Here is a 22,721-nt window from a genome sequence, read left to right as displayed (position 1 = left end):
GTCCCATCACACACTCCCGGGGTCAGACACAGAGTGAATCTCCCTCCACACCGTCCCATCACACACTCCCGGGGTCAGATACACAGAGTGAATCTCCCTCCGCACCGTCCCATCACACACTCCTGGGGTCAGACACACAGAGTGAATCTCCCTCCGCACCGTCCCATTACACACTCCCGGGGTCAGACACAGAGTGAATCTCCCTCCGCACCGTCCCATCACACACTCCCGGGGTCAGACACAGAGTGAATCTCCCTCCACACCGTGGCATTACACACTCCTGGGGTCAGACACAGAGTGAATCTCCCTCCACACTGTCACACTCCCGGGGTCAGACACACAGAGTGAATCTCCCTCCACACTGTCCCATCACACACTCCCGGGGTCAGACACAGAGTGAATCTCCCTCCACACCGTCCCATCACACACTCCCGGGGTCAGACACAGAGTGAATCTCCCTCTGCACCGTCCCATCACACACTCCCGGGGTCAGACACAGCGTGAATCTCCCTCCACACCGTCCCATCACGCACTCCCGGGGTCAGACACACAGAGTGAATCTCCCTCCACACCGTCCCATCACACACTCCCGGGGTCAGACACACAGAGTGAAACTCCCTCCACACCGTCCCATCACACACTCCCGGGGTCAGACACACAGAGTGAATCTCCCTCCACACCGTCCCATCACATACTCCCAGGGTCAGACACAGAGTGAATCTCCCTCCAGACCGTCCCATCACACACTCCCGGGGTCAGACACACAGAGTGAATATTCCTCCACACCGTCCCATCACACACTCCCGGGGTCAGACACACAGAGTGAATCTCCCTCCGCAACGTCCCATCACACACTCCCGGGGTCAGATACAGAGTGAATCTCCCTCCACACCGTCCCATCACACACTCCCGGGATGAGACACTTAGAGTGAATCTCCCTCCAGACCGTCCTATCACACACTCCCGGGGTCAGACACAGAGTGAATCTCCCTCCACACCGTCCCATCACACACTCCCGGGATGAGACACTTAGAGTGAATCTCCCTCCAGACCGTCCCATCACACACTCCTGAGGTCAGACACACAGAGTGAATCTCCCTCCACACCGTCCCATCACACAGTCCCGGGGTAAGACACACAGAGTGAATCTCCCTCCGCACCGTCCCATCACACACTCCCGGGGTCAGACACACAGAGTGAATCTCCCTCCACACCGTCCCATTACACACTCCCGGGGTCAGACACAGAGTGAATCTCCCTCTGCACCGTCCCATCACACACTCCCGGGGTCGGACACACAGGGTGAATCACCCTCCACACTGTCCTATCACACACTCCCGGGGTCAGACACACAGAGTGAATCTCTCTCCACACCGTCCCATCACACACTCCCGGGGTCAGACGCACAGAGTGAATCTCCCTCCACACCGTCCCATCACACACTCCCGGGGTCAGACACAGAGTGAATCTCCCTCCACACCGTCCCATCACACACTCCCGGGGTCAGACACACAGAGTGAATCTCCCTCCGCACCGTCCCATCACACACTCCTGGGGTCAGACACACAGAGTGAATCTCCCTCCGCACCGTCCCATTACACACTCCCGGGGTCAGACACAGAGTGAATCTCCCTCCGCACCGTCCCATCACACACTCCCGGGGTCAGACACAGAGTGAATCTCCCTCCACACCGTGGCATTACACACTCCTGGGGTCAGACACAGAGTGAATCTCCCTCCACACTGTCACACTCCCGGGGTCAGACACACAGAGTGAATCTCCCTCCACACTGTCCCATCACACACTCCCGGGGTCAGACACAGAGTGAATCTCCCTCCACACCGTCCCATCACACACTCCCGGGGTCAGACACAGAGTGAATCTCCCTCTGCACCGTCCCATCACACACTCCCGGGGTCAGACACAGCGTGAATCTCCCTCCACACCGTCCCATCACGCACTCCCGGGGTCAGACACACAGAGTGAATCTCCCTCCACACCGTCCCATCACACACTCCCGGGGTCAGACACACAGAGTGAATCTCCCTCCGCACCGTCCCATCACACACTCCCGGGGTCAGACACAGAGTGAATCTCCCTCCGCACCGTCCCGTCACACACTCCCGGGGTCAGACACACAGAGTGAATCTCCCTCCGCACCGTCCCATCACACACTCCTGGGGTCAGACACACAGAGTGAATCTCCCTCCACACCGTCCCATCACACACTCCCGGGGTCAGACACAGAGTGAATCTCCCTCCACACCGTCCCATCACACACTCCCGGGGTTAGACACACAGAGTAAATCTCCCTCCACACCGTCCCATCACACACTCCCGGGGTCAGACACACAGAGTGAATCTCCCTCCACACCGTCCCATCACACACTCCCGGGGTCAGACACACAGAGTGAATCTCCCTGCACACTGTCCCATCACACACTCCCGGGGTCAGACACACAGAGTGAATCTCCTTCCGCACCGTCCCATCACACACTCCCGGGGTCAGATACACAGAGTGAATTTCCCTCCATACCGTCCCAGCACACACTCCCGGGGTCAGTCACACAGAGTGAATCTCCCTCCACACCGTCCCATCACACACTCCCGGGGTCAGACACACAGAGTGAATCTCCCTCCACACCGTCCCATCCCACACACTCCTGGGGTCAGACACAGAGTGAATCTCCCTCCACACCGTCCCATCACACACTCCCGGGATCAGACACAGAGTGAATCTCCCTCCACACCGTCCCATCACACACTCCCGGGGTCAGACACACAGTGTGAATTTCCCTCCATACCGTCCCATCACACACTACAGGGGTCAGTCACACAGAGTGAATCTCCCTCCGCACCGTCCCATCACACACTCCCGGGGTCAGACACAGAGTGAATCTCCCTCCACACCGTCCCATCACACACTCCCGGGGTCAGACACACAGAGTGAATCTCCCTCCACACCGTCCCATCACATACTCCCAGGGTCAGACACAGAGTGAATCTCCCTCCAGACCGTCCCATCACACACTCCCGGGGTCAGACACACAGAGTGAATATTCCTCCACACCGTCCCATCACACACTCCCGGGGTCAGACACACAGAGTGAATCTCCCTCCGCAACGTCCCATCACACACTCCCGGGGTCAGATACAGAGTGAATCTCCCTCCACACCGTCCCATCACACACTCCCGGGATGAGACACACAGAGTGAATCTCCCTCCAGACCGTCCTATCACACACTCCCGGGGTCAGACACACAGAGTGAATCTCCCTCCAGACCGTTCCATCACACACTCCCGGGGTCAGACACAGAGTGAATCTCCCTCCACACCGTCCCATCACACACTCCCGGGATGAGACACTTAGAGTGAATCTCCCTCCAGACCGTCCCATCACACACTCCTGAGGTCAGACACACAGAGTGAATCTCCCTCCACACCGTCCCATCACACAGTCCCGGGGTCAGACACACAGAGTGAATCTCCCTCCGCACCGTCCCATCACACACTCCCGGGGTCAGACACACAGAGTGAATCTCCCTCCACACCGTCCCATTACACACTCCCGGGGTCAGACACAGAGTGAATCTCCCTCTGCACCGTCCCATCGCACACTCCCGGGGTCGGACACACAGGGTGAATCTCCCTCCACACTGTCCTATCACACACTCCCGGGGTCAGACACACAGAGTGAATCTCTCTCCACACCGTCCCATCACACACTCCCGGGGTCAGACGCACAGAGTGAATCTCCCTCCACACCGTCCGATCACACACTCCCGGGGTCAGACACACAGAGTGAATCTCCCTCCACACCGTCCCATCACACACTCCCGGGGTCAGACACAGAGTGAATCTCCCTCCACACCGTCCCATCACACACTCCCGGGGTCAGACACACAGAGTGAATCTCCCTCCGCACCGTCCCATCACACACTCCTGGGGTCAGACACACAGAGTGAATCTCCCTCCGCACCGTCCCATTACACACTCCCGGGGTCAGACACAGAGTGAATCTCCCTCCGCACCGTCCCATCACACACTCCCGGGGTCAGACACAGAGTGAATCTCCCTCCACACCGTGGCATTACACACTCCTGGGGTCAGACACAGAGTGAATCTCCCTCCACACTGTCACACTCCCGGGGTCAGACACACAGAGTGAATCTCCCTCCACACTGTCCCATCACACACTCCCGGGGTCAGACACAGAGTGAATCTCCCTCCACACCGTCCCATCACACACTCCCGGGGTCAGACACAGAGTGAATCTCCCTCTGCACCGTCCCATCACACACTCCCGGGGTCAGACACAGCGTGAATCTCCCTCCACACCGTCCCATCACGCACTCCCGGGGTCAGACACACAGAGTGAATCTCCCTCCACACCGTCCCATCACACACTCCCGGGGTCAGACACACAGAGTGAATCTCCCTCCGCACCGTCCCATCACACACTCCCGGGGTCAGACACAGAGTGAATCTCCCTCCGCACCGTCCCGTCACACACTCCCGGGGTCAGACACACAGAGTGAATCTCCCTCCGCACCGTCCCATCACACACTCCTGGGGTCAGACACACAGAGTGAATCTCCCTCCACACCGTCCCATCACACACTCCCGGGGTCAGACACAGAGTGAATCTCCCTCCACACCGTCCCATCACACACTCCCGGGGTTAGACACACAGAGTAAATCTCCCTCCACACCGTCCCATCACACACTCCCGGGGTCAGACACACAGAGTGAATCTCCCTCCACACCGTCCCATCACACACTCCCGGGGTCAGACACACAGAGTGAATCTCCCTGCACACTGTCCCATCACACACTCCCGGGGTCAGACACACAGAGTGAATCTCCTTCCGCACCGTCCCATCACACACTCCCGGGGTCAGATACACAGAGTGAATTTCCCTCCATACCGTCCCATCACACACTCCCGGGGTCAGTCACACAGAGTGAATCTCCCTCCACACCGTCCCATCACATACTCCCGGGGTCAGACACACAGAGTGAATCTCCCTCCACACCGTCCCATCCCACACACTCCTGGGGTCAGACACAGAGTGAATCTCCCTCCACACCGTCCCATCACACACTCCCGGGATCAGACACAGAGTGAATCTCCCTCCACACCGTCCCATCACACACTCCCGGGGTCAGACACACAGAGTGAATTTCCCTCCATACCGTCCCATCACACACTCCCGGGGTCAGTCACACAGAGTGAATCTCCCTCCGCACCGTCCCATCACACACTCCCGGGGTCAGACACAGAGTGAATCTCCCTCCACACCGTCCCATCACACACTCCCGGGGTCAGACACACAGAGTGAATCTCCCTCCACACCGTCCCATCACATACTCCCAGGGTCAGACACAGAGTGAATCTCCCTCCAGACCGTCCCATCACACACTCCCGGGGTCAGACACACAGAGTGAATATTCCTCCACACCGTCCCATCACACACTCCCGGGGTCAGACACACAGAGTGAATCTCCCTCCGCAACGTCCCATCACACACTCCCGGGGTCAGATACAGAGTGAATCTCCCTCCACACCGTCCCGTCACACACTCCCGGGATGAGACACACAGAGTGAATCTCCCTCCAGACCGTCCTATCACACACTCCCGGGGTCAGACACACAGAGTGAATCTCCCTCCAGACCGTTCCATCACACACTCCCGGGGTCAGACACAGAGTGAATCTCCCTCCACACCGTCCCATCACACACTCCCGGGGTCAGACACAGAGTGAATCTCCCTCCACACCGTCCCATCACACACTCCCGGGGTCAGACACAGAGTGAATCTCCCTCCACACCGTCCCATCACACACTCCCGGGGTCAGACACAGAGTGAATCTCCCTCCACACCGTCCCATCACACACTCCCGGGGTCAGACACAGAGTGAATCTCCCTCCACACCGTCCCATCACACACTCCCGGGGTCAGACACAGAGTGAATCTCCCTCCACACCGTCCCATCACACACTCCCGGGGTCAGACACAGAGTGAATCTCCCTCCACACCGTCCCATCACACACTCCTGAGGTCAGACACACAGAGTGAATCTCCCTCCACACCGTCCCATCACACAGTCCCGGGGTCAGACACACAGAGTGAATCTCCCTCCGCACCGTCCCATCACACACTCCCGGGGTCAGACACACAGAGTGAATCTCCCTCCACACCGTCCCATTACACACTCCCGGGGTCAGACACAGAGTGAATCTCCCTCTGCACCGTCCCATCACACACTCCCGGGGTCGGACACACAGGGTGAATCTCCCTCCACACTGTCCTATCACACACTCCTGGGGTCAGACACACAGAGTGAATCTCTCTCCACACCGTCCCATCACACACTCCCGGGGTCAGACGCACAGAGTGAATCTCCCTCCACACCGTCCCATCACACACTCCCGGGGTCAGACACACAGAGTGAATCTCCCTCCACACCGTCCCATCACATACTCCCAGGGTCAGACACAGAGTGAATCTCCCTCCAGACCGTCCCATCACACACTCCCGGGGTCAGACACACAGAGTGAATATTCCTCCACACCGTCCGATCACACACTCCCGGGGTCAGACACACAGAGTGAATCTCCCTCCAGACCGTCCCATCACACACTCCTGAGGTCAGACACACAGAGTGAATCTCCCTCCACACCGTCCCATCACACAGTCCCGGGGTCAGACACACAGAGTGAATCTCCCTCCGCACCGTCCCATCACACACTCCCGGGGTCAGACACACAGAGTGAATCTCGCTCCACACCGTCCCATTACACACTCCCGGGGTCAGATACAGAGTGAATCTCCCTCTGCACCGTCCCATCACACACTACCGGGGTCGGACACACAGGGTGAATCTCCCTCCACACTGTCCTATCACACACTCCCGGGGTCAGACACACAGAGTGAATCTCTCTCCACACCGTCCCATCACACACTCCCGGGGTCAGACGCACAGAGTGAATCTCCCTCCACACCGTCCGATCACACACTCCCGGGGTCAGACACACAGAGTGAATCTCCCTCCACACCGTCCCATCACACACTCCCGGGGTCAGACACAGAGTGAATCTCCCTCCACACCGTCCCATCACACACTCCCGGGGTCAGACACACAGAGTGAATCTCCCTCCGCACCGTCCCATCACACACTCCTGGGGTCAGACACACAGAGTGAATCTCCCTCCGCACCGTCCCATTACACACTCCCGGGGTCAGACACAGAGTGAATCTCCCTCCGCACCGTCCCATCACACACTCCCGGGGTCAGACACAGAGTGAATCTCCCTCCACACCGTGGCATTACACACTCCTGGGGTCAGACACAGAGTGAATCTCCCTCCACACTGTCACACTCCCGGGGTCAGACACACAGAGTGAATCTCCCTCCACACTGTCCCATCACACACTCCCGGGGTCAGACACAGAGTGAATCTCCCTCCACACCGTCCCATCACACACTCCCGGGGTCAGACACAGAGTGAATCTCCCTCTGCACCGTCCCATCACACACTCCCGGGGTCAGACACAGCGTGAATCTCCCTCCACACCGTCCCATCACGCACTCCCGGGGTCAGACACACAGAGTGAATCTCCCTCCACACCGTCCCATCACACACTCCCGGGGTCAGACACACAGAGTGAATCTCCCTCCGCACCGTCCCATCACACACTCCCGGGGTCAGACACAGAGTGAATCTCCCTCCGCACCGTCCCGTCACACACTCCCGGGGTCAGACACACAGAGTGAATCTCCCTCCGCACCGTCCCATCACACACTCCTGGGGTCAGACACACAGAGTGAATCTCCCTCCACACCGTCCCATCACACACTCCCGGGGTCAGACACAGAGTGAATCTCCCTCCACACCGTCCCATCACACACTCCCGGGGTTAGACACACAGAGTAAATCTCCCTCCACACCGTCCCATCACACACTCCCGGGGTCAGACACACAGAGTGAATCTCCCTCCACACCGTCCCATCACACACTCCCGGGGTCAGACACACAGAGTGAATCTCCCTGCACACTGTCCCATCACACACTCCCGGGGTCAGACACACAGAGTGAATCTCCTTCCGCACCGTCCCATCACACACTCCCGGGGTCAGATACACAGAGTGAATTTCCCTCCATACCGTCCCATCACACACTCCCGGGGTCAGTCACACAGAGTGAATCTCCCTCCACACCGTCCCATCACATACTCCCGGGGTCAGACACACAGAGTGAATCTCCCTCCACACCGTCCCATCCCACACACTCCTGGGGTCAGACACAGAGTGAATCTCCCTCCACACCGTCCCATCACACACTCCCGGGATCAGACACAGAGTGAATCTCCCTCCACACCGTCCCATCACACACTCCCGGGGTCAGACACACAGAGTGAATTTCCCTCCATACCGTCCCATCACACACTCCCGGGGTCAGTCACACAGAGTGAATCTCCCTCCGCACCGTCCCATCACACACTCCCGGGGTCAGACACAGAGTGAATCTCCCTCCACACCGTCCCATCACACACTCCCGGGGTCAGACACACAGAGTGAATCTCCCTCCACACCGTCCCATCACATACTCCCAGGGTCAGACACAGAGTGAATCTCCCTCCAGACCGTCCCATCACACACTCCCGGGGTCAGACACACAGAGTGAATATTCCTCCACACCGTCCCATCACACACTCCCGGGGTCAGACACACAGAGTGAATCTCCCTCCGCAACGTCCCATCACACACTCCCGGGGTCAGATACAGAGTGAATCTCCCTCCACACCGTCCCGTCACACACTCCCGGGATGAGACACACAGAGTGAATCTCCCTCCAGACCGTCCTATCACACACTCCCGGGGTCAGACACACAGAGTGAATCTCCCTCCAGACCGTTCCATCACACACTCCCGGGGTCAGACACAGAGTGAATCTCCCTCCACACCGTCCCATCACACACTCCCGGGGTCAGACACAGAGTGAATCTCCCTCCACACCGTCCCATCACACACTCCCGGGGTCAGACACAGAGTGAATCTCCCTCCACACCGTCCCATCACACACTCCCGGGGTCAGACACAGAGTGAATCTCCCTCCACACCGTCCCATCACACACTCCCGGGGTCAGACACAGAGTGAATCTCCCTCCACACCGTCCCATCACACACTCCCGGGGTCAGACACAGAGTGAATCTCCCTCCACACCGTCCCATCACACACTCCCGGGGTCAGACACAGAGTGAATCTCCCTCCACACCGTCCCATCACACACTCCTGAGGTCAGACACACAGAGTGAATCTCCCTCCACACCGTCCCATCACACAGTCCCGGGGTCAGACACACAGAGTGAATCTCCCTCCGCACCGTCCCATCACACACTCCCGGGGTCAGACACACAGAGTGAATCTCCCTCCACACCGTCCCATTACACACTCCCGGGGTCAGACACAGAGTGAATCTCCCTCTGCACCGTCCCATCACACACTCCCGGGGTCGGACACACAGGGTGAATCTCCCTCCACACTGTCCTATCACACACTCCTGGGGTCAGACACACAGAGTGAATCTCTCTCCACACCGTCCCATCACACACTCCCGGGGTCAGACGCACAGAGTGAATCTCCCTCCACACCGTCCCATCACACACTCCCGGGGTCAGACACACAGAGTGAATCTCCCTCCACACCGTCCCATCACATACTCCCAGGGTCAGACACAGAGTGAATCTCCCTCCAGACCGTCCCATCACACACTCCCGGGGTCAGACACACAGAGTGAATATTCCTCCACACCGTCCGATCACACACTCCCGGGGTCAGACACACAGAGTGAATCTCCCTCCAGACCGTCCCATCACACACTCCTGAGGTCAGACACACAGAGTGAATCTCCCTCCACACCGTCCCATCACACAGTCCGGGGGTCAGACACACAGAGTGAATCTCCCTCCGCACCGTCCCATCACACACTCCCGGGGTCAGACACACAGAGTGAATCTCGCTCCACACCGTCCCATTACACACTCCCGGGGTCAGATACAGAGTGAATCTCCCTCTGCACCGTCCCATCACACACTACCGGGGTCGGACACACAGGGTGAATCTCCCTCCACACTGTCCTATCACACACTCCCGGGGTCAGACACACAGAGTGAATCTCTCTCCACACCGTCCCATCACACACTCCCGGGGTCAGACGCACAGAGTGAATCTCCCTCCACACCGTCAGATCACACACTCCCGGGGTCAGACACACAGAGTGAATCTCCCTCCACACCGTCCCATCACACACTCCCGGGGTCAGACACAGAGTGAATCTCCCTCCACACCGTCCCATCACACACTCCCGGGGTCAGACACACAGAGTGAATCTCCCTCCGCACCGTCCCATCACACACTCCTGGGGTCAGACACACAGAGTGAATCTCCCTCCGCACCGTCCCATTACACACTCCCGGGGTCAGACACAGAGTGAATCTCCCTCCGCACCGTCCCATCACACACTCCCGGGGTCAGACACAGAGTGAATCTCCCTCCACACCGTGGCATTACACACTCCTGGGGTCAGACACAGAGTGAATCTCCCTCCACACTGTCACACTCCCGGGGTCAGACACACAGAGTGAATCTCCCTCCACACTGTCCCATCACACACTCCCGGGGTCAGACACAGAGTGAATCTCCCTCCACACCGTCCCATCACACACTCCCGGGGTCAGACACAGAGTGAATCTCCCTCTGCACCGTCCCATCACACACTCCCGGGGTCAGACACAGCGTGAATCTCCCTCCACACCGTCCCATCACGCACTCCCGGGGTCAGACACACAGAGTGAATCTCCCTCCACACCGTCCCATCACACACTCCCGGGGTCAGACACACAGAGTGAATCTCCCTCCGCACCGTCCCATCACACACTCCCGGGGTCAGACACAGAGTGAATCTCCCTCCGCACCGTCCCATCACACACTCCCGGGGTCAGACACACAGAGTGAATCTCCCTCCGCACCGTCCCATCACACACTCCCGGGGTCAGACACAGAGTGAATCTCCCTCCACACCGTCCCATCACACACTCCCGGGGTCAGATACACAGAGTGAATCTCCCTCCGCACCGTCCCATCACACACTCCTGGGGTCAGACACACAGAGTGAATCTCCCTCCACACCGTCCCATCACACACTCCCGGGGTCAGACACAGAGTGAATCTCCCTCCACACCGTCCCATCACACACTCCCGGGGTTAGACACACAGAGTAAATCTCCCTCCACACCGTCCCATCACACACTCCCGGGGTCAGACACACAGAGTGAATCTCCCTCCACACCGTCCCATCACACACTCCCGGGGTCAGACACACAGAGTGAATCTCCCTGCACACTGTCCCATCACACACTCCCGGGGTCAGACACACAGAGTGAATCTCCTTCCGCACCGTCCCATCACACACTCCCGGGGTCAGATACACAGAGTGAATCTCCCTCCACACCGTCCCATCCCACACACTCCTGGGGTCAGACACAGAGTGAATCTCCCTCCACACCGTCCCATCACACACTCCTGGGATCAGACACAGAGTGAATCTCCCTCCACACCGTCCCATCACACACTCCCGGGGTCAGACACACAGAGTGAATCTCCCTCCACACCGTCCCATCATACACTCCCGGGGTCAGACACAGAGTGAATCTCCCTCTGCAACGTTCCATCACACACTCCCGTGGTCAGACACAGAGTGAATCTCCCTCCACACCGTCCCATCACACACTCCCGGGGTCAGCCACACAGAGTGAATCTCCCTCCACTCTGTCCCATCACACACTCCCGGGGTCAGACAAAGAGTAAATCTCCCTCCACACCATCCCATCACACACTCCCGGGGTCAGACACACAGAGTGAATCTCCCTCCACACCGTCCCATCGCACACTCCCGGGGTCAGACACAGAGTGAATCTCCCTCCGCACCGTCCTATCACACACTCCCGGAATCAGACACAGAGTGAATCTCCCTCCACACCGTCCCATCACACACTCCCGGGGTCAGTCACACAGAGTGAATCTCCCTCCAGACCGTCCCATCACACACTCCCGGGGTCAGACACACAGAGTGAATATTCCTCCACACCGTCCCATCACACACTCCCGGGGTCAGACACACAGAGTGAATCTCCCTCCGCAACGTCCCATCACACACTCCCGGGGTCAGATACAGAGTGAATCTCCCTCCACACCGTCCCATCACACACTCCCGGGATGAGACACACAGAGTGAATCTCCCTCCACACCGTCCCATCACACACTCCCGGGGTCAGACACACAGAGTGAATCTCCCTCCACACCGTCCCATCACACACTCCCGGGGTCAGACACACAGAGTGAATCTCCCTCCAGACCGTCCTATCACACACTCCCGGGGTCAGACACACAGAGTGAATCTCCCTCCAGACCGTTCCATCACACACTCCCGGGGTCAGACACAGAGTGAATCTCCCTCCACACCGTCCCATCACACACTCCCGGGGTCAGACACAGAGTGAATCTCCCTCCACACCGTCCCATCACACACTCCCGGGGTCAGACACAGAGTGAATCTCCCTCCACACCGTCCCATCACACACTCCCGGGGTCAGACACAGAGTGAATCTCCCTCCACACCGTCCCATCACACACTCCCGGGGTCAGACACAGAGTGAATCTCCCTCCACACCGTCCCATCACACACTCCCGGGGTCAGACACAGAGTGAATCTCCCTCCACACCGTCCCATCACACACTCCCGGGGTCAGACACAGAGTGAATCTCCCTCCACACCGTCCCATCACACACTCCTGAGGTCAGACACACAGAGTGAATCTCCCTCCACACCGTCCCATCACACAGTCCCGGGGTCAGACACACAGAGTGAATCTCCCTCCGCACCGTCCCATCACACACTCCCGGGGTCAGACACACAGAGTGAATCTCCCTCCACACCGTCCCATTACACACTCCCGGGGTCAGACACAGAGTGAATCTCCCTCTGCACCGTCCCATCACACACTCCCGGGGTCGGACACACAGGGTGAATCTCCCTCCACACTGTCCTATCACACACTCCCGGGGTCAGACACACAGAGTGAATCTCTCTCCACACCGTCCCATTACACACTCCCGGGGTCAGACGCACAGAGTGAATCTCCCTCCACACCGTCCCATCACACACTCCCGGGGTCAGACACACAGAGTGAATCTCCCTCCACACCGTCCCATCACATACTCCCAGGGTCAGACACAGAGTGAATCTCCCTCCAGACCGTCCCATCACACACTCCCGGGGTCAGACACACAGAGTGAATATTCCTCCACACCGTCCTATCACACACTCCCGGGGTCAGACACACAGAGTGAATCTCCCTCCAGACCGTCCCATCACACACTCCTGAGGTCAGACACACAGAGTGAATCTCCCTCCAGACCGTCCCATCACACAGTCCCGGGGTCAGACACACAGGGTGAATCTCCCTCCACACTGTCCTATCACACACTCCCGGGGTCAGACACACAGAGTGAATCTCTCTCCACACCGTCCCATCACACACTCCCGGGGTCAGACGCACAGAGTGAATCTCCCTCCACACCGTCCCATCACACACTCCCGGGGTCAGACACACAGAGTGAATCTCCCTCCACACCGTCCCATCACATACTCCCAGGGTCAGACACAGAGTGAATCTCCCTCCAGACCGTCCCATCACACACTCCCGGGGTCAGACACACAGAGTGAATATTCCTCCACACCGTCCGATCACACACTCCCGGGGTCAGACACACAGAGTGAATCTCCCTCCAGACCGTCCCATCACACACTCCTGAGGTCAGACACACAGAGTGAATCTCCCTCCACACCGTCCCATCACACAGTCCCGGGGTCAGACACACAGAGTGAATCTCCCTCCGCACCGTCCCATCACACACTCCCGGGGTCAGACACACAGAGTGAATCTCGCTCCACACCGTCCCATTACACACTCCCGGGGTCAGATACAGAGTGAATCTCCCTCTGCACCGTCCCATCACACACTACCGGGGTCGGACACACAGGGTGAATCTCCCTCCACACTGTCCTATCACACACTCCCGGGGTCAGACACACAGAGTGAATCTCTCTCCACACCGTCCCATCACACACTCCCGGGGTCAGACGCACAGAGTGAATCTCCCTCCACACCGTCAGATCACACACTCCCGGGGTCAGACACACAGAGTGAATCTCCCTCCACACCGTCCCATCACACACTCCCGGGGTCAGACACAGAGTGAATCTCCCTCCACACCGTCCCATCACACACTCCCGGGGTCAGACACACAGAGTGAATCTCCCTCCGCACCGTCCCATCACACACTCCTGGGGTCAGACACACAGAGTGAATCTCCCTCCGCACCGTCCCATTACACACTCCCGGGGTCAGACACAGAGTGAATCTCCCTCCGCACCGTCCCATCACACACTCCCGGGGTCAGACACAGAGTGAATCTCCCTCCACACCGTGGCATTACACACTCCTGGGGTCAGACACAGAGTGAATCTCCCTCCACACTGTCACACTCCCGGGGTCAGACACACAGAGTGAATCTCCCTCCACACTGTCCCATCACACACTCCCGGGGTCAGACACAGAGTGAATCTCCCTCCACACCGTCCCATCACACACTCCCGGGGTCAGACACAGAGTGAATCTCCCTCTGCACCGTCCCATCACACACTCCCGGGGTCAGACACAGCGTGAATCTCCCTCCACACCGTCCCATCACGCACTCCCGGGGTCAGACACACAGAGTGAATCTCCCTCCACACCGTCCCATCACACACTCCCGGGGTCAGACACACAGAGTGAATCTCCCTCCGCACCGTCCCATCACACACTCCCGGGGTCAGACACAGAGTGAATCTCCCTCCGCACCGTCCCATCACACACTCCCGGGGTCAGACACACAGAGTGAATCTCCCTCCGCACCGTCCCATCACACACTCCCGGGGTCAGACACAGAGTGAATCTCCCTCCACACCGTCCCATCACACACTCCCGGGGTCAGATACACAGAGTGAATCTCCCTCCGCACCGTCCCATCACACACTCCTGGGGTCAGACACACAGAGTGAATCTCCCTCCACACCGTCCCATCACACACTCCCGGGGTCAGACACAGAGTGAATCTCCCTCCACACCGTCCCATCACACACTCCCGGGGTTAGACACACAGAGTAAATCTCCCTCCACACCGTCCCATCACACACTCCCGGGGTCAGACACACAGAGTGAATCTCCCTCCACACCGTCCCATCACACACTCCCGGGGTCAGACACACAGAGTGAATCTCCCTGCACACTGTCCCATCACACACTCCCGGGGTCAGACACACAGAGTGAATCTCCTTCCGCACCGTCCCATCACACACTCCCGGGGTCAGATACACAGAGTGAATCTCCCTCCACACCGTCCCATCCCACACACTCCTGGGGTCAGACACAGAGTGAATCTCCCTCCACACCGTCCCATCACACACTCCTGGGATCAGACACAGAGTGAATCTCCCTCCACACCGTCCCATCACACACTCCCGGGGTCAGACACACAGAGTGAATCTCCCTCCACACCGTCCCATCATACACTTCCGGGGTCAGACACAGAGTGAATCTCCCTCTGCAACGTTCCATCACACACTCCCGTGGTCAGACACAGAGTGAATCTCCCTCCACACCGTCCCATCACACACTCCCGGGGTCAGCCACACAGAGTGAATCTCCCTCCACTCTGTCCCATCACACACTCCCGGGGTCAGACAAAGAGTAAATCTCCCTCCACACCATCCCATCACACACTCCCGGGGTCAGACACACAGAGTGAATCTCCCTCCACACCGTCCCATCGCACACTCCCGGGGTCAGACACAGAGTGAATCTCCCTCCGCACCGTCCTATCACACACTCCCGGAATCAGACACAGAGTGAATCTCCCTCCACACCGTCCCATCACACACTCCCGGGGTCAGTCACACAGAGTGAATCTCCCTCCAGACCGTCCCATCACACACTCCCGGGGTCAGACACACAGAGTGAATATTCCTCCACACCGTCCCATCACACACTCCCGGGGTCAGACACACAGAGTGAATCTCCCTCCGCAACGTCCCATCACACACTCCCGGGGTCAGATACAGAGTGAATCTCCCTCCACACCGTCCCATCACACACTCCCGGGATGAGACACACAGAGTGAATCTCCCTCCACACCGTCCCATCACACACTCCCGGGGTCAGACACACAGAGTGAATCTCCCTCCACACCGTCCCATCACACACTCCCGGGGTCAGACACACAGAGTGAATCTCCCTCCAGACCGTCCTATCACACACTCCCGGGGTCAGACACACAGAGTGAATCTCCCTCCAGACCGTTCCATCACACACTCCCGGGGTCAGACACAGAGTGAATCTCCCTCCACACCGTCCCATCACACACTCCCGGGGTCAGACACAGAGTGAATCTCCCTCCACACCGTCCCATCACACACTCCCGGGGTCAGACACAGAGTGAATCTCCCTCCACACCGTCCCATCACACACTCCCGGGGTCAGACACAGAGTGAATCTCCCTCCACACCGTCCCATCACACACTCCCGGGGTCAGACACAGAGTGAATCTCCCTCCACACCGTCCCATCACACACTCCCGGGGTCAGACACAGAGTGAATCTCCCTCCACACCGTCCCATCACACACTCCCGGGGTCAGACACAGAGTGAATCTCCCTCCACACCGTCCCATCACACACTCCTGAGGTCAGACACACAGAGTGAATCTCCCTCCACACCGTCCCATCACACAGTCCCGGGGTCAGACACACAGAGTGAATCTCCCTCCGCACCGTCCCATCACACACTCCCGGGGTCAGACACACAGAGTGAATCTCCCTCCACACCGTCCCATTACACACTCCCGGGGTCAGACACAGAGTGAATCTCCCTCTGCACCGTCCCATCACACACTCCCGGGGTCGGACACACAGGGTGAATCTCCCTCCACACTGTCCTATCACACACTCCCGGGGTCAGACACACAGAGTGAATCTCTCTCCACACCGTCCCATTACACACTCCCGGGGTCAGACGCACAGAGTGAATCTCCCTCCACACCGTCCCATCACACACTCCCGGGGTCAGACACACAGAGTGAATCTCCCTCCACACCGTCCCATCACATACTCCCAGGGTCAGACACAGAGTGAATCTCCCTCCAGACCGTCCCATCACACACTCCCGGGGTCAGACACACAGAGTGAATATTCCTCCACACCGTCCTATCACACACTCCCGGGGTCAGACACACAGAGTGAATCTCCCTCCAGACCGTCCCATCACACACTCCTGAGGTCAGACACACAGAGTGAATCTCCCTCCAGACCGTCCCATCACACAGTCCCGGGGTCAGACACACAGAGTGAATCTCCCTCCGCACCGTCCCATCACACACTCCCGGGGTCAGACACACAGAGTGAATCTCGCTCCACACCGTCCCATTACACACTCCCGGGGTCAGATACAGAGTGAATCTCCCTCTGCACCGTCCCATCACACACTACCGGGGTCGGACACACAGGGTGAATCTCCCTCCACACTGTCCTATCACACACTCCCGGGGTCAGACACACAGAGTGAATCTCTCTCCACACCGTCCCATCACACACTCCCGGGGTCAGACGCACAGAGTGAATCTCCCTCCACACCGTCCGATCACACACTCCCGGGGTCAGACACACAGAGTGAATCTCCCTCCACACCGTCCCATCACACACTCCCGGGGTCAGACACAGAGTGAATCTCCCTCCACACCGTCCCATCACACACTCCCGGGGTCAGACACACAGAGTGAATCTCCCTCCGCACCGTCCCATCACACACTCCTGGGGTCAGACACACAGAGTGAATCTCCCTCCGCACCGTCCCATTACACACTCCCGGGGTCAGACACAGAGTGAATCTCCCTCCGCACCGTCCCATCACACACTCCCGGGGTCAGACACAGAGTGAATCTCCCTCCACACCGTGGCATTACACACTCCTGGGGTCAGACACAGAGTGAATCTCCCTCCACACTGTCACACTCCCGGGGTCAGACACACAGAGTGAATCTCCCTCCACACTGTCCCATCACACACTCCCGGGGTCAGACACAGAGTGAATCTCCCTCCACACCGTCCCATCACACACTCCCGGGGTCAGACACAGAGTGAATCTCCCTCTGCACCGTCCCATCACACACTCCCGGGGTCAGACACAGCGTGAATCTCCCTCCACACCGTCCCATCACGCACTCCCGGGGTCAGACACACAGAGTGAATCTCCCTCCACACCGTCCCATCACACACTCCCGGGGTCAGACACACAGAGTGAATCTCCCTCCGCACCGTCCCATCACACACTCCCGGGGTCAGACACAGAGTGAATCTCCCTCCGCACCGTCCCATCACACACTCCCGGGGTCAGATACACAGAGTGAATCTCCCTCCGCACCGTCCCATCACACACTCCTGGGGTCAGACACACAGAGTGAATCTCCCTCCACACCGTCCCATCACACACTCCCGGGGTCAGACACAGAGTGAATCTCCCTCCACACCGTCCCATCACACACTCCCGGGGTTAGACACACAGAGTAAATCTCCCTCCACACCGTCCCATCACACACTCCCGGGGTCAGACACACAGAGTGAATCTCCCTCCACACCGTCCCATCACACACTCCCGGGGTCAGACACACAGAGTGAATCTCCCTGCACACTGTCCCATCACACACTCCCGGGGTCAGACACACAGAGTGAATCTCCCTCCGCACCGTCCCATCACACACTCCCGGGGTCAGATACACAGAGTGAATCTCCCTCCACACCGTCCCATCCCACACACTCCTGGGGTCAGACACAGAGTGAATCTCCCTCCACACCGTCCCATCACACACTCCTGGGATCAGACACAGAGTGAATCTCCCTCCACACCGTCCCATCACACACTCCCGGGGTCAGACACACAGAGTGAATCTCCCTCCACACCGTCCCATCATACACTCCCGGGGTCAGACACAGAGTGAATCTCCCTCTGCAACGTTCCATCACACACTCCCGTGGTCAGACACAGAGTGAATCTCCCTCCACACCGTCCCATCACACACTCCCGGGGTCAGCCACACAGAGTGAATCTCCCTCCACTCTGTCCCATCACACACTCCCGGGGTCAGACAAAGAGTAAATCTCCCTCCACACCATCCCATCACACACTCCCGGGGTCAGACACACAGAGTGAATCTCCCTCCACACCGTCCCATCGCACACTCCCGGGGTCAGACACAGAGTGAATCTCCCTCCGCACCGTCCTATCACACACTCCCGGAATCAGACACAGAGTGAATCTTCCTCCACACCGTCCCATCACACAGTCCCGGGGCAGACACAGAGTGAATCTCCCTCCACACCGTCCCATCACACACTCCCGGGGTCAGTCACACAGAGTGAATCTCCCTCCGCACCGTCCCATCACACACTCCCGGGGTCAGACACAGAGAGTGAATCTCCCTCCACACCGTCCCATCACACACTCCCGGGGTCAGACACAGAGTGAATCTCCCTCCGCACCGTCCCATCACACACTCCCGGGGTCAGACACACAGAGTGAATCTCCCTCCACACCGTCCCATCACACACTCCCGGGGTCAGACACACAGAGTGAATCTCCCTCCACACCGTCCCATCAGAGACTCCCTGGGTCAGACACTGAGTGAATCTCCCTGCACACCGTCCCATCAGACACTCAGCAGGGAGGGAGGGAGAGGAAGGTGGAGGAGAGTTTGAGGGAAATGGAGAGGGTGACATTAATTCTCTTGACCTTCCGTTTGGTCCCTAGCACCTCTCCCTACCCCTCTACCCCGTCCCCCCCACCCCTGCAGCTGTCGCCATGGCGATGAGGGACCTGGTGGAGACGGAGTGCGGGGGCTCGAACCCCCTTGTTAAACTCACTAGCCACTTCACCCAGGACAAGGCGCTGAGGCAAGAGGGGATCGGCGAGGCAGGCTGGTCCAAGCCCCTCGGCAGGACAGAAGTGAGTCCACTTTCTCTCTCCCCTATCTCTCCCCCAGCTCTGCCCCACCTCTCCCCATCTTTCTCTCCCCATCTTTCTCTCCCCATCTCTCTCCCCATCTCTCTCTCCCCCATCGCTCTCTTCCCCATTCCCTCTCTCCCCCATTCCCTCTCTCCCCCATCTCTCTCTCCCATCTCTCTCTCCCCATCTCTCTCTCCCCCATCTCTCTCTCCCCAATCTCTCTCTCCCCCATCTCTCTCTCCCCCATCTCTCTCTCCCCCATCTCTCTCCCCATCTCTCTCTCCCCCGTCTCCCTCTCCCCGTCTCTCTCACCCATCTCTCTCTCCCCGTCTCTCTCTCCCCCATCTCTCTCTCCCCATTCCCTCTCTCCCCCATCTCTCTCTCCCCATCTCTCTCCCCTCTCTCCCCTCTCACCCCTCTCACCCCTCTCACCCCTCTCACCCCCTCTCCCCTCTCTCCCCTCTCTCCCCTCTCTCCCCTCTCTCCCCTCTTTACCCCTCTCTTCCCCTTTCCACCCTCCTCCCCCTCTCTCTCCCCTCTAACCCTGCGCCTCCCTGTTCGACGTCGAGTCTCTCACGCATTGTGCTTCCCTTTCAGATCCCCCAGTCGGTGGAGCATGCGACGGAAGAAGAGGTGAGTGTCGGTCCCCATCTCTGCCCTCCGTCCCGAAGCCTCCCGCTCCCCCCCCCGCGGCTTGCGGCATCGTTCGACCGGTCCAGCGCTGACGATCTCCCTCTCTCTCCCCCCACCCCACCCCATAGCTGGTCTCGGAGTTCCTCGGCGAGCGCCACGGCCCCCTGCTGTCCCGGGCCGCCCACACCTTCCAGATGGACGATCTGCTGGCCGAGATGCAGGAGATCGACAACTCGCGCCTGCTACGTGCCCCTCTGCGAGGTACGGGGGTGGCGGGGGGGGAGTGAGGGGTCTGTACCTCCTGCCGATGGGGGCCCTGGGGAGTGTTGTGGAACAGAGGGACCCCGGGGTACTGGGATACGGTTCCCTGAAAGTGGAGTCACAGGTAGACAGGGACCCTGGGGAGTGTCAAGGGACAGAGGGACCCAGGGGTACTGGGACACGGTTCCCTGAAAGTGGAGTCACAGGTAGACGGGGACTCTGGGGAGTGTTGTGGAACAGAGGGACCCAGGGGTACAGGGACACGGTTCCCTGAAAGTGGAGTCACAGGTAGACGGGGACCCCGGGGAGTGTTGTAGAACAGAGGGACCCAGGGGCACAGGGACACGGTTCCCTGAAAGTGGAGTCACAGGTAGACGGGGACCGTGGGGAGTGTTGTGGAACAGAGGGACCCAGGGGCACAGGGACACGGTTCCCTGAAAGTGGAGTCACAGGTAGACGGGGACCCCGGGGAGTGTTGTAGAACAGAGGGACCCCGGGGTACAGGGATACGGTTCCCTGAAAGTGGAGTCACAGGTAGACGGGGACCCCGGGGAGTGTTGTGGAACAGAGGGACCCAGGGGTACGGGGACACGGTTCCCTGAAAGTGGAGTCACGGGTAGACGGGGACCGTGGGGAGTGTTGTGGAACAGAGGGACCCAGGGGTACAGGGACAGGGTTCCCTGAAAGTGGAGTCACAGGTAGACGGGGACCCTGGGGAGTGTTGTAGAACAGAGGGACCCAGGGGCACAGGGACACGGTTCCCTGAAAGTGGAGTCACAGGTAGACGGGGACCGTGGGGAGTGTTGTGGAACAGAGGGACCCAGGGGTACGGGGACACGGTTCCCTGAAAGTGGAGTCACGGGTAGACGGGGACCCCGGGGAGTGTTGTGGAACAGAGGGACCCAGGGGTACGGGGACAGGGTTCCCTGAAAGTGGAGTCACGGGTAGACGGGGACCCCGGGGAGTGTTGTAGAACAGAGGGACCCAGGGGTACGGGGATACGGTTCCCTGAAAGTGGGGTCACGGGTAGACGGGGACCCCGGGGAGTGTTGTAGAACAGAGGGACCCAGGGGTACGGGGACACGGTCCCCGGAAAGTGGGGTCACGGGTAGACGGGGACCCCGGGGAGTGTTGTAGAACAGAGGGACCCAGGGGTACGGGGACACGGTCCCCGGAAAGTGGAGTCACGGGTAGACGGGGACCGTGGGGAGTGTTGTGGAACAGAGGGACCCAGGGGTACGGGGATACGGTTCCCTGAAAGTGGGGTCACGGGTAGACGGGGACCCTGGGGAGTGTTGTGGAACAGAGGGACCCAGGGGTACAGGGACACGGTTCCCTGAAAGTGGAGTCACAGGTAGACGGGGACCCCGTGGAGTGTTGTGGAACAGAGGGACCCAGGGGTACAGGGATACAGTTCCCTGAAAGTGGGGTCACGGGTAGACGGGGACCTCGGGGAGTGTTGTAGAACAGAGGGACCCAGGGGTACGGGGACAGGGTTCCCTGAAGGTGGGGTCACGTGTAGACGGGGACCCCGGGGGAGTGTTGTGGAACAGAGGGACCCAGGGGCACAGGGACGCGGTTCCCTGAAAGTGGAGTCACGGGTAGACGGGGACCCTCGGGAGTGTTGTGGAACAGAGGGACCCAGGGGCACAGGGACACGGTTCACTGA

The 22,721-nt window shown here is 59.1% G+C and overlaps 1 protein-coding gene across 1 annotated transcript in view; it reads left to right on the top strand.

The window, feature by feature from the left end:
• The window catches only part of LOC134342239 (peroxisomal targeting signal 1 receptor-like), a gene marked incomplete at its 3' end in the record, with an annotated part of 33,732 nt that extends 12,680 nt beyond the window's left edge, over positions 1-21,052 (top strand). The window contains exons 2-4 of the mRNA XM_063040197.1: positions 19,964-20,158; positions 20,756-20,791; positions 20,920-21,052. Coding sequence (XP_062896267.1) covers positions 20,015-20,158; positions 20,756-20,791; positions 20,920-21,052 — 313 coding nt within the window. The remainder of the gene's footprint in view (positions 1-19,963; positions 20,159-20,755; positions 20,792-20,919) is intronic.
• Positions 21,053-22,721: the final 1,669 nt, after the last annotated feature.

This window comes from Mobula hypostoma, unplaced genomic scaffold (assembly GCF_963921235.1).
Source record: "Mobula hypostoma unplaced genomic scaffold, sMobHyp1.1 scaffold_161, whole genome shotgun sequence".
NCBI classification, from domain to species: domain Eukaryota; kingdom Metazoa; phylum Chordata; class Chondrichthyes; order Myliobatiformes; family Myliobatidae; genus Mobula; species Mobula hypostoma.
Note: the sequence above shows the minus strand (reverse complement) of the source record. Positions and strands in the feature narration are given on the sequence as shown.